Source organism: Dunckerocampus dactyliophorus, chromosome 6 (assembly GCF_027744805.1).
Source record: "Dunckerocampus dactyliophorus isolate RoL2022-P2 chromosome 6, RoL_Ddac_1.1, whole genome shotgun sequence".
NCBI classification, from domain to species: Eukaryota; Metazoa; Chordata; class Actinopteri; order Syngnathiformes; family Syngnathidae; genus Dunckerocampus; species Dunckerocampus dactyliophorus.
The window spans coordinates 7,153,902-7,166,397 of NC_072824.1; the positions used below are offsets into that span (position 1 = coordinate 7,153,902).

A 12,496-nucleotide genomic window follows, 5' to 3' on the forward strand; every position below is an offset into this window, starting at 1 on the left:
TTATGTGCTGTTGGAAATTCTTGCGGAAGATCAGAATTATTAATTATTATATCATCTTCTAGAACATTTCCCTTATTTCATAATGCACATGTTGACAGGTATGTATTATGGTAATATTAAAGTGTCTCATGACTTGACAAACATAAGAACACGAGCAAGGTAATGTTGAATATGTTTAATAAGAAGTAGTTGAAGTACAGTTGTTCACTTGTGACTGGGATCCTGCGTGATTTGGGATAAATCTCGAAAGGAGACGCTGCCCGAGCCCCGTTTGGCTGCTTTGGGCTAAAACGACAAACAACAACTCATCAACATTCTTCTGCAACATCTTTTACATCTACATCAGCGATCATGACAGCACTTAGGTCTGTCTTATTTGATCTTACTAGGCATCCAATCAGATTGTTGTGATGAGTGTACCTCACCTGAGACGCGTGAGGCTTCCAGCCAATCATGTAGAGGACATCAAAGGTGGCGGGAATTGAGCCGTCCTCATTCCCATACATCTCTGAAACACGCACACACACTTCAACTTACAAGTCTTGTGGAAGGAGTCAACTTACTAACAGTTAAAATACTTTAAAAAAGGTTCAAGTTTAAGTACTTTTTAAAAAGTAAAAGAATGACTTAAGAGTGTCACAACCTCAGCTAGCTGGTTGTCATGGAAACACACCTTTATAAACAGCTGCGGCAGCCAAGATGGTGTCCCGATGCAACATGGCTTTTCTGTTCCACGCACAGTTACTCTCGCCCATCCCTGAGCAACACACACACACATACACACACACAGTGTATAAACTGTTTTCTCAACAGTGTCGTGTTAAACATGTTGGCACCTTGTAGGTCCATCATGACCTCCATGATGCTTGGATAGTGGACATGGACCTCATCAATGTCCTGAAACAACAAGACATTGAAGTCCTATACACACACAAACTTGCTGCAGAGGTCACCCAAGTGCTGCATCTCAAATGGAATACTTTAATAAGTACACTGTGTACAGTGATCCCTGCATATTCGCCGTTTAGCATTTGCGACCCCACAAATTTGCTGATTTAAAAAAAGAACATCTCTTTATTTATTTTCAAATGAGTCTTTCTCCTTCCGCTATGCAGCCAGGGTGACGATTATTGAGTGGTAAGTGTGCATCACTGCACCTATGCACTCATAAGACTGAGTGTAAGTATGCAAGTGCACCAACTGGGAAACAGCACAGGTTATATGTCAGCCCAGTAAAGGTGTGAACCCACCACAGTGAGCATATTGAAGCCCGCCTGGCCCAGGAGGTTACCCACGTCAGTGACGGCCGTGTAGGGGGAAATGTGGGGGGAGAAGCCCCCCTCCCTCTCAGTCTCGGCCAGCTGGAGAGAACAGCGCAGCTCATAGAGCGTGTCCCCGCCCACCATGGCCCCGATGAAGACGCCGTCCGGCTTGAGGACGTGACGGATCTGAGGTCAAAGATGCACACTTTCATTCGAGCCGCCAGTCCTCATGAAATCAAAGACACGGTCAAGACGTTACCTGTCTGAGTGCTCCCGGCAGGTCGTTGATCCAGTGCAGACTGTGAGAGCGACACAAACAGGTGAGTAGAAGTCAAAGTGCGTGTGTTCAAACCTCTTCAGTCACCTCAAGCTGCTCAGCACCAGATCAAAGGTGTTCTCCTTGAAAGGAAGAAACTCCTCATCGGCCATGAGCACATGTGTTGTCATCTCACCGCAGCTGACCTGCCGCTGAGTGGAGTAGGTCAAAGGGCAAAGGTCTCAGTGACAGACAGGTAGGCAACGAGCGATTTAAACACGAATGGATTGACGCCCAACAAGAAGAACTGATCGAATGACGTGTGCCATCAATCATGACATACCAAGGTGGAGCCTGAGATGTCCGTTAGGAACAAACGCTCCACAATGTCCTAAACAAGAACTTCATCTTCATCATCATACTCAACATGTTGACCAATCAAGTTGGAGTACTCGTTAGTTGTGTACCTTATTTAAATGTTGAGCTATGTGTCCTCGGCCAGAGCCAACCTCCAGCGCCACAGGAAACGTCCTGACAGGACACAAGCCACACTGTAATAATCAATCAACTAACTAGCACTTGAACACATCAGAAAGTCACCTGGCGACGTCGTACACGCGGTCAGCCACTCGACTGCCAACCTGCGCGCGCACACGCACACACAGATACTTTAAATTGGATTATCAATAGATGGTATATTTAATCAAGTGACCAGTGAGTGTATAGGCATCTTACCTCTTCTCTCAAGTAATCATACTTTCGGCTGTCCTTCGCTGATGCCGCCCAGTCCTTCTGTCTCTTCTTCATGGTCCGGTCAAACACATTCGCGGTACCACCTCCGGACCGAGATTGACTCCTGCGGGCTTCAGGCCCCCGCCCGGCCGAGACCGTCCACCAGCGGGAGGCTGAAGGTCGCAGAAGTCTCCCACACACTCCGCCACTCATAGCGGAGTTTCAGTCAGAACTTTTGTGGTTGCCATCTAATGTTTACACTTGATTACTTCCGGTCCTAGATGACCTCCGGGTAAAAGGAGGCGGTGAAAACCCGAAAATTGATTTCCTAATGTTACACACAGCAAAGGAGTACAGCTATCACGACCTGAAAACTGTAAAATACCATAACAGTATGACACATATTACAACTTTGACGCTTCTATGTTGTAATTGTGACAGTGTTTGCTTTAGTTACCGCTTGCGTAGTAGCTGGTAGATGGTGTGAAGCCATTGTCCTTTCTCGCCTTCCGTAGTCGAGCCTGTGAGGGTTGCATGCTGGGAAACCACGTGTACGGAGCTGGCGAGTTGCGCGTTTGTGTTGGTATGATTCTTATTATTCACATAATTGTTTTATATTCGTATTATTACATTATTGATATCCCAAAACCTGTCATTATGTACGTTTAAAACCTTACCATGACCATTTACGACAGTGTCGCCACTTTGTCTACTTTAAATGTGATTATAGTGGTCCACGATTACAACAACCATTTTATATGCTTGTCCTGTCTTTAACACATTATTTAATAATCAATTTTATGTCCCAATTAGCTCACAGTTATGTATTTAACTGTATATGAGACGCACCATAAAGATGATAACTCACGTAATGTGTTTACTTTGTAGACAGGTGTCTTGTGAGTTCAGCCGCCATGTCGTCGTCCAAAGAGAGTGAGGCGGCGGATGAGCGTTTCACGCGGGTCAAGCGGGACCCTCGCTTCTGGGAGATGCCAGAGAGAGAACGCAAGGTGAAGATTGACAAGCGTTTCCAGTCCATGTTCCACGACGAGCGCTTCAAAGTCAAGTACACTGTGGACAAGCGGGGCCGACCTATCAACCACACCTCCACCGAAGACCTCAAACGCTACTACCAGCTGTCTGACTCTGACGACCAAGATGAAGATGAGAGAAGGTCAGCGCAGGGCAAAGGTGAGAAAGTGAAGAATGATGAGGAAGACTTTTTTTGTCTAAATCTAAAATAGTCTGCTTGCGCAGGTTCTGATGATGATGATGGTGAAGAAGAGGACAGCGAGGCAGGCGATGACGAGTCTGGTTCGGATTCAGGAGACGACAGCGGTCCTGACCTAGCCCGTGGGAAAGGCAACGTTGAGAGCAGTTCGGATGAAGACGAGGAAGACGACGTGGATGGAGTCCTTCGTTGTGAGGAAGAGGAGATTGAGCACGAGTGGGGCGAGCTGTGCAAAGACGCGCCACGTAGTGACGAGGTTAATTTACGAGTAGCGAGAAGGAAGCAGGCGGTGGTCTCGCTGATCTCACTAGGTGTGTCTTTCAGGTCTCACGCAGACTGGCCATGTGCAACATGGACTGGGACCGCTTGAAGGCCAAAGACCTGCTGGCCCTGCTCAGCTCCTTCTGTCCTGAGGGGGGCGCTGTGCTGTCAGTTAAGGTAGGGGGGCGGAGCTGGCACAAAGACACTGTGGATGTGCAGTGCAGCAAAGAATGCTGGTTGTTTCCGTCCAGATCTACCCGTCTGACTTTGGCAAGGAGAGGCTGAGGTTGGAGGAGGCGCAGGGGCCGCCGGAGCTGCGAACACTGCCTGACGACTCCGAGGACGACACGGAGGACGACAGGTGGCACTCTGCTAGCAATGTTGTCTTGTGTGGCCGTGGGCGTGACGTGCATGTGCGTGTTCTCAGGACGTACAGGGAGAAGATGCGAGACTACCAGTTCAAGCGCCTAAAGTATTTCTACGCCGTGGCTGAGTGCGACTCAGCCGCCACCGCTGCCAAAATCTACGAGGAGTGCGACGGCTACGAGTATGAGAGCAGCTGCTCCATCCTAGACCTGCGGTACGAGCCACACCCACTGCCGTGACCCTTGACCTGCGCTCTGACCTACTGGTGTTTGCTGTTTCAGCTTCATTCCTGATGAGATCACTTTCCAGGACGAACCCGAAGACACCGCCACCGACGTAAACCTGGCGGTGTACGCGCCCAAACTATTCACCTCGTCTGCCAATGCCACCTCCAAGGTAGAGCGCAGCCTGAATTGCCAGGAGGCGGAGTCTGAACCCACCTCTGTGACATCACCAGTATGTTTGTCCAATTAGGTCCAGCTGACGTGGGATGAGACGGACCAGGAGCGCGTGACCGCACTCAGCAGGAAGATGAATAAGAGCGAGCTACTGGACATGGACTTTAATGCCTACCTGGCCTCCTCCAGTGACGAAGAAGACCTCCATCACCTCCATGATCAGCCGGAAAGTGAGGGATGTCTTTCGGCATCAGCAGGCAAGCAGGAAGAAGAGAAGAAGAAGAAGAAGAGCGAGGAGCAGCTGTCCAAGTACCGCCAGCTGCTCAAAGGAATCCAGGACAAAGAGAAGCAGCAGGACAAAGACATGGAGATGGAGGTCACATGGGTGCCAGGTAAGACGTCAGAGGTTAACATCAAATTATGATGCATGTTTACATGAAGCTGCTGTTGCCGCCTGGTTGGGCTCTTCAGGGCTGAAGGAGACGACGGAGCAGCTAGTGAAGAAGAAGATGGAGAAGAAGGAGGCGCTGACGCCATGGCAGGAGTTCCTGCAGAAGAAGAAAGACAAGAAGAAACAGAAGAAGAAAGACCATAAGGTGAGCCTTCTCATGTTAGCACGTTAACGTCATCTTCACGTCTCCTCTCGATGGCTTCACAGGAAGCAGATGAGGAGGAGATCAGCGATGATGACCTTCCTCCTGACGTCAACCTCAGTGACCCCTTCTTCAGCCAGGAGCTCACGTCCTCAGGTGCGCAACGCCACCTTTAGCATGTCCAGAAGACAAGTGGAAGTTCTGATTGTCTGCTGATGCTCCTCAGACACCAAGAAGAAAAAACACAAAGATAAGATGAAGAAGAACCAGGAGGAAGATGAGGGCATGGCTGAAGAAGAGCTGGAGAGGCAAAAAGTCAGAGGGCATTTCCAGAATATGACATTATTGCTGTTCAATGATTTATTGACGTGAGTGATTGATGTGTGTGTGTGTGTGTAGGCTGCAATGACGCTGCTGATGGATGACGATGAACAGCACAAACACTTCAACTATGACAAGATTGTGGAGCATCAGAACCTGAGCAAGAAGAAGAAAAAGAAGATGATCAAGAGCGGCCAGCAGCTGACTGACGATGACTTCCAGGTCAAAATTCGCTCTGATCAACCCTGTCATGGCATCCATCTTGTTTATTAACCCAGGCGTCGTTTTGTCTTCAGGTGGACGTGAAGGACCCTCGCTTCCAGGCCATTTTCACGTCCCATCTCTTCAATCTGGACCCGTCCCACCCCAGCTACAAGAAGACCAAAGCCACGCAGAGCATTCTGGACGAGAAGCAGCGGCGCCGCCAGGAGGAAGAACTTCTCAAGATGGAGGGAGCAGCGCCGAAGAAGCGGGCTAAAGAGCATGACGCTGCGACACCAGCGGACGCCACCTCGCAGAAACAAGCGATGGAGCCTAGCTTGTCTCAGCTTGTTAAGTCCATTAAGAGCAAAACGGAACAGTTTCAGGCCCGGAAGAAAGCCAAGATCCTTTGACTGACTGGACCGCCTCTTTGTACAGAACCTTTATCAAGCCAACACATTCGACAACTACTTCATTCATGACATGCAGCTAATTAGCATGGATTTATTACATCATGTAGACATAAAAGATGTGATCGCTCCTGTGAGACATTCTAGAGTGAAGCTTTTGTGAATCTTCTTTTTTTTAAGTTGCTTTTATTACAATCCTGAAATGTTCTGGTCCAAAAGATCAGATGATGAAATCCTTGTCGTTTCTGGAACGTGGTTCTTTACGGGCCCGGGTATTCAAAGACGGCAGCCGCTCCCATCCCGGTACCGATGCACATGGACACGACGCCATAGGCCCTGCATACAAACACACGTGAGGCCTGCGCACAGCGTCGAGGAGCGCCCCTGACCAATGACACCGACCTTCGTCCGCGGCGCCGCAGCTCATGCAGCAGTGTCACCACCTGGCGGGCGCCGGTACAGCCCAGTGGGTGACCCAGAGCAATGGCGCCCCCGTTTGGGTTCACCTTTTCTGGCGGGATGCCCAACTTCTCGATGCAGTACACAGCCTGAGCCACATGGTGGCCAAATTCACTGTGAGAAGGTTCCAGAAGGGCTGAACGCATCCAGCTGGGTCTCCACTCACCTGACTGGCGAAGGCCTCATTGATCTCAAACACGTCGATGTCGGCCACGTTGAGTCCTGCTCGCACAGGTACACACACACACACAAACAGACATGTTGCTAATGAAAAGTAAGTTGGGTACCTTTTATGATAGCACTTTTTGGCAATCAAATCTTACCTGCCTTCTTGAGAGCAGCAGGGATGGCAACAGCCGGGCCGACACCCATCACATCAGGAGGGACCCCCACCACAGCACTAGCTTTCAGGACTCCGAGGACCGGCAGACCCAGTGCCTCCGCTGTGGACCTGCGGCCCAGCAGAACAGCGGCAGCCCCATCGCTCACCTGGCTGGAGTTGCCTGGCGCGTTGGCGAGCGAGCCGTTAGCGGTCGCGAGCGAGTTGTGGTCGTTGCTCAGGAGAACACGACTCACCGGCCGTGGTGGTGCCATCGGGCTTGAAAGCGGGTCGCAGTCTGCTGAGACCTGCCAGTGTCGTTCCCGCTCGGATCCCATCATCCTTAGCAACTGTCACCTGCCGTTCTGTGCCATCCTGGTCTACCAGCTTGGTGACGATGGGAACGATCTCCTGGTCAAACAGACCCGACTGCTGCGCCCGCGCCGCCCTGATGGAGGCAGGAGACACAGGCTGACTTCCACCTCTCAGTAGAACTAAGGGCAGACATGTTTGATTACTTCTGCTGCGATGTCACAGCAAAGACATCCTGCTTCTCTCTGGACACACCAAACCTCTCTGCAACGTTCTCTGACGTGATGCTGCACACACACATACACACATACATTCAGTGTAACGCCATCAGAGGACAAGGCACAAGCGTGTGACTTCTGACCCCATGGGGATGATGCAGTCTCTGGCCTTTTCATTGTCCACGAGCCTGGAGCTCAGGTCTCCAGGGTTCCCGATGGAGCGCAGTGACATGCTCTCCACGCTGACACACACACACACACACACACACACGTTAGGATGTTTTCAAAAGTTGGGGGCGGGGTGTCAGACGTACCCACAGGCAAGGCCCAAGTTGATAGAGCCACTCCTTATAGCACCTGCACACATACACACAATCAGGTCTCTCTCTCACACACACACACGTCATGTGCACACCTGCAATGTTAAGCAGCGCCTGTAGGCCAGACGAGCATTGCCTGTTGACCGTGTAGACAGGCACCGACTCAGAGAAGCCACTGGAAAGAAGGTGGAGCCGTCAGTGACATCATCAACATCTGCCATGACATCACCATTGGCTGTTCGGACCTGAGGAAGTGAGCCACACGGGCCATCAGAGCACCGGCGCCAGGCTGCAGCACATTTCCTGCGGAAGGAAATACCTATTGACAACTATAAGACGTGGCGGCCATGTTGGGCGCGTGTGACGTCACAGCTTACCCACACACACGTCACCCAGCAGCTGAGAAGACAGGCCGACGTCATTCAGCACGGCGCTCATCACAGCACTCAGCAGCTCATCAGGTGTGGTGTCCTTAAACGTGACGTCACGTTTTCATTGTGTCATTTATCGACCAGCGAAAGTTACTACTTATACAATGTTACCATACAGGGTTATTTGTGCTTAACAATGAAAAGTACTTTATCAACTTTTAGTTACAGATTACTTACCTTAAAATTTCCGCGCTTGGCCTTTCCGATGGCGCTCCTCAGGCCATGAACGACCACCACATCGTCCGGGCCACCGGCCACAGCGCACTCATTTGGCCTTATTTTCCATTTGCCCGTATCGGACGGACACAAATGCCCCGAAATCACTTTTATTCTCTGCATTCTCTGACGACGGACAGACGAGTTGTTTGGAAAGTGAATGTGAAATTTGGACCGGAAGTGACGAAAGCTACCTGCTAGCAGGCTTTGTTGCCTTCACCAATAGGTTATTTAAAAAAAAAATCAACTCCAAATGATTTTTTTTAAATTTTCATGATTAAGGCCACTGTCGCCAACGCGCACATTCAACAAAGACGTCAAAAATAATTTTCAACAAACAAACAATCGTCCTCCTCTCACAATGCAACAACACAAACGTCACAATGTATTTCCGGCACCAGGTTACCCTGGCGCTTTCAAAATAAAAGCAGACTTGGATAAGAGCTGCGAGGCAGACAGCCTAGACTGCAGGCTAGAAGAGTTACAATATAACAAAATAAACTAGTGTCTCTTTGAGGAAAAGTCTTCATATTTAAGGCAAAAAGGAGTCCAGATGAAGCGTTCATGATGGCGGTGCACAGGAGGACATTTTTCCACAGACGACACAAAACACAAAGTGTAGTTTTTGATTGTTGACTCACATTCCAATGTTGTTTCTTGGCAACAGTGACCATTGTGAAGAAACACAACAAGTAGCTGCTCAAGTGAACACAAACGTCAATAGTCAACGTCAATAATAACGTGACGTTCGCGAACGAGTCGATTCCTTTAAAAGGCTCTTTCAAGTGAACGATGAGACACAATTCCCTAATTGCCCACTGTGTCATGTGCGTGCAACATCATGGGGCCTCCATAGGTCCGAGTTGTCCACACTGCCTTCAGGTGGACAACTAATGAGTTATCCACAGCACGCTCCAGTCACAGCAAACTCAGGGGAGGAGACATTAGCGAGTGCTACCCAACTGGACTCAAGACTTTTTTTTGCTGCTGCATCAGGGAGGAGATATAAGCGACTTAGAAAAAAAAACACACACAAAATGAGCCAAAGTAAACATGTCAGCATTTGGATAGACTTTTTCTAGTTCACTGTTGTGGATCTGATTCAAGGAGCTGAGCTCGTGCTTGTAAAGTAGTTCAGGCATACACACACCAGGTACGGTAGGTAGTACAATATTGCATTTGCATTTTTATTAAGTCTTAATTTTTTATTCTAGTTTTATTTTTATATATAAATCTTGTTATTTGTATATTTTTTCTGGATTCATAAGATGTTCTTGTGTGGAACATTTTGCAGTAAAGGTGTTTTGCTTGGAAGTTATCTCTAGCCAGCGTAGTTTTAACTGTGCCACAGTTTTTAAGTGGGGTAAAATTCAATATAGTGATCTCACTGTCAAAAGCATGGAGATATGGCACTACCTTATGGAATGTTTACGATGAAAACACAAGCCAAAATATAAACAATATTTCAGAATTATTCCCACCAATAGAGTATATATTGATGAGATGCGTAGTTTGAATTATTCTGATTCAAATCTTATAACTGCTACCAGTGATTGTTTCCTTGATAAAAACGAGTACCCCTGGCTGAATTCTAAAAGATAAATATAATAATGAGCCAGGCTTCTGAACAGCTCTTTCAAAGGAATGGCTCCTCAAGATCCGGCTTCCTTCAACGAGCCATAAATCCCATCACTACTAAGCAGCAGCAGACACACTCAGGCGTAGAAGATGAGCTCAGGGATCTGTCCGCCTTGCACGCCGGTGCCGTTGGTGCTGTCGGAGGAGCACTGGAACTGGAAGGTGACTTTGCCGCACTGTACCTCGGTCATGCCCTCCTGGCCAAAGTAGCTGAGCTCATTGCCATCCAGGACCACGCTGGCCGTGTAAAAGGTGTCGGGCTCGATCTGGACTGGGTACTCAAACCAGACAGGGAAGGTGCTGCTTGAGCCGTCTGAGAAGTACTTGATGACGCGCTGCGCCATGGCCACGCCCTGACGCTTCAGCTCAATCTTGGCGCTGTACTCGGCCGAGCCGCAGCTGGACCCGTACAGGCCAAAACCGGCGATGAAGACACGCTTGTCCACAGCGAACTGGATGCTGTCGCAGCGGCCGCGGTACCGCCACTGGTTGCTCCGGTAGGCGCACGACTGGAAGCGGTGGCAGCGCTGCGGCGCCAGGCCTTTGCGAGGTTTGGTGCAGAACAAGAGCTCGGGCTTGTTGGCGGCTGTGTACCACAGGAAGATGTCATTGGTCTCGTTGAGTGTCAACACGCCCGATTGTGCTGCCCCGTTAGCAAAGTCTTCCAGCGCCATGGTGGGGATGCGGATCAGGTAGATCGCCTTGCCCAGAACCAGACGCTTGTTCTCGATGCTGGGCTGCAGATCCTGCCGCTGGCACTCGGCCTCAGCCCAGCTCAGCGCCGCCTCGAACACCACCATCTCCTTGGCGTTGAGCGTCTCGCGCCGCAGGATGCTCTCCAGCGTCTGCGCGTCGATGTCACAGAAGCCCTCGGAGCGCAGTGCCAGCTCGGCCTGCGCATCGATCACCTCCCAGCAGCGCTGCGTCAGGTCGGGCTCCTCAAAGAGGCAGCTCTGAGACAACAACACGCAGGCGTTTTTAGCGCTCAGGCTGGTCTCCAGGAAGTTGACGCAGGCACGGGCCAGGTGAGGCACGATGTACTTCTTGGCGGCGTACAGCGTGGCCAGCACCGTGTCGGCACACAGGTCAATCTCGTCGCAGTAGATGTACCTGGCGAGGAGACCCAGAGGTTACTATGTGACTCTTGGCACCGTCTAAATGTGGCTGTCTCCACCCACTTCAACATGGCGAGAAACGATGGCGGCTCCACATCAGGGATGCGGATCTCATCCTGATCCTCAGCCAGCTCGCCGTAGAACATGGCGTGGAACACCGAACTGCCGACGGCCAGGACGTACTGCAGGGGCAAGATGGGCGACACAAGTCATGTGACCACATCCCAGGATGTTATTGTGTTGGCAAGCTTGTTAGCACACAGAAATGCCCCACAGTGAGACTTCCTTTCACTATCAACGAAACAAAAATAGTTTCCCTTTCTGGATCCAAAACAGAGACCACATACCTTGTGGCCCGGAACGCGCTGAGTCCCGCCCTGCGGTCCGACCACAAAGAAGACGTCTGCCATCATCTCATTGTTGAACATGACTGAGTTCCTGCACAAACACAACAATCACAACTTTGGCCTCAGAACGTCTCTGTGGCAGTAACAGTTGAAGACAGCCCACCTCTCCCGGATGGTGGGGTACAGGCCCTGCCAGTTGCAGCAGCGATTGGTGGCGCTGGTCGAGGTGTTGTTGTTAGTCAGGTTCTGTTGTTGGTACTGCTGGATGGAGGCGGACGGAACCAGCTTCTTAGTGGGAAACAGCTCCGCAGCCATTCTCTTTCAGTCAGACTGTGGATCGGGTCATGGCAGCTTTGGACCCGGACTGCGGGGAGAAAAAACACAGCTGAACTCTGAACTACCACCAGAACTGGAACCAAAGTAAGTTCATACCGGTTGACTCGGTGTTGCTAAGCTAACCTTTGCAGTTTTAGTCGCACATCGCAAATATTTTATTACTGACAAACATTTATGACATAGAACAAAGAAGCCGTGAGTTACAAAAGTCAGAGGTTTGCGCCCAACAATAAAAATTGATGTTGAAGAAGACATTGTTATTGTCCCGTTCATGCTAGCTAAATAGCTACCAAGCTGTCGGTCGAGCAGCTGATGTAATTGTTCGGCAGCTGCTGATTGTGCGAATGATTTTACTTACTTCAAACTCTCACAGATGTTTTAGGGTCATCTCGTGGTCCAACCAAGCAGATTTATATATCAGAAAAATATTAACTGAGAGACAGTTTTGTTTATAGCAGCGAACTGTCGTCTTCTACGAATGTAAAACAGCAACATAATCGAGATCGGAACATATCGTCGCCCCCTGGCGAAAGAAAGACCACACTGCCCTCAACTTACATTTTATTTTAGTTTTTTTGACATCATACAATGTAATATTTCATCTATTGCGAATTATTTCTGAAACACATTTTCAGCATAAATAACACCACTTTGTTGTGTTCGACTCTCAATGAAGTAGCGTTGTAGTCCTCAAAGAAACTAACAAATATATTTGTAATAACTACTATCAACACACATAATATACATTTTCAAG

At 49.4% G+C, this 12,496-nt stretch overlaps 4 protein-coding genes across 7 annotated transcripts; 1 reads left to right on the top strand and 3 right to left on the bottom strand.

The window, feature by feature from the left end:
- Positions 1-160: 160 nt before the first annotated feature.
- ndufaf5 (NADH:ubiquinone oxidoreductase complex assembly factor 5) lies at positions 161-4,655 on the bottom strand. 3 transcript variants are annotated; one of them, XM_054778368.1, is made up of 12 exons: positions 2,708-4,655; positions 2,254-2,578; positions 2,119-2,186; positions 1,986-2,049; positions 1,862-1,909; positions 1,627-1,730; positions 1,522-1,561; positions 1,251-1,448; positions 837-897; positions 674-757; positions 426-508; positions 161-285 (listed from the first exon to the last, which is right to left on the bottom strand). In XM_054778368.1, the coding sequence occupies exons 2-12, from the start codon at positions 2,461-2,463 to the stop codon at positions 205-207; spliced, it is 1,041 nt and encodes a 346-aa protein (XP_054634343.1). In that variant the 5' UTR covers positions 2,464-2,578; positions 2,708-4,655; the 3' UTR covers positions 161-204. The 3 variants fall into 3 exon arrangements, with proteins under 3 accessions (XP_054634343.1, XP_054634345.1, XP_054634344.1); XM_054778370.1 differs by having other exon boundaries at positions 1,296-1,448; positions 2,254-4,655; XM_054778369.1 differs by having other exon boundaries at positions 2,119-2,159; positions 2,254-4,654.
- Positions 2,749-10,732, top strand: esf1 (ESF1, nucleolar pre-rRNA processing protein, homolog (S. cerevisiae)). Its single transcript, XM_054778361.1, has 14 exons — positions 2,749-2,833; positions 3,139-3,441; positions 3,508-3,737; positions 3,806-3,919; positions 3,994-4,103; positions 4,170-4,322; positions 4,390-4,504; positions 4,583-4,898; positions 4,978-5,102; positions 5,165-5,255; positions 5,326-5,414; positions 5,499-5,642; positions 5,717-6,724; positions 6,832-10,732. The coding sequence occupies exons 1-13, from the start codon at positions 2,785-2,787 to the stop codon at positions 6,032-6,034; spliced, it is 2,157 nt and encodes a 718-aa protein (XP_054634336.1). The 5' UTR covers positions 2,749-2,784; the 3' UTR covers positions 6,035-6,724; positions 6,832-10,732.
- On the bottom strand, positions 4,781-8,429 carry acaa1 (acetyl-CoA acyltransferase 1). Of its 2 annotated transcripts, none has more exons than XM_054778367.1 (13): positions 8,268-8,429; positions 8,037-8,130; positions 7,905-7,962; positions 7,755-7,834; positions 7,654-7,696; positions 7,483-7,581; positions 7,328-7,408; positions 7,067-7,257; positions 6,818-6,993; positions 6,657-6,712; positions 6,434-6,579; positions 4,942-6,367; positions 4,781-4,825 (listed from the first exon to the last, which is right to left on the bottom strand). In XM_054778367.1, exons 1-11 carry the CDS (start codon positions 8,427-8,429, stop codon positions 6,534-6,536), a joined length of 1,086 nt encoding a protein of 361 aa, XP_054634342.1. In that variant the 3' UTR covers positions 4,781-4,825; positions 4,942-6,367; positions 6,434-6,533. The 2 variants fall into 2 exon arrangements, with proteins under 2 accessions (XP_054634342.1, XP_054634339.1); XM_054778364.1 differs by having other exon boundaries at positions 6,814-6,993.
- On the bottom strand, positions 10,011-12,249 carry LOC129182362 (BTB/POZ domain-containing protein 3-like). The gene is made up of 5 exons (XM_054778363.1): positions 12,101-12,249; positions 11,570-11,770; positions 11,407-11,497; positions 11,123-11,241; positions 10,011-11,054 (listed from the first exon to the last, which is right to left on the bottom strand). The coding sequence occupies exons 2-5, from the start codon at positions 11,719-11,721 to the stop codon at positions 10,022-10,024; spliced, it is 1,395 nt and encodes a 464-aa protein (XP_054634338.1). The 5' UTR covers positions 11,722-11,770; positions 12,101-12,249; the 3' UTR covers positions 10,011-10,021.
- Between the last annotated feature and the right edge of the window lie 247 nt (positions 12,250-12,496).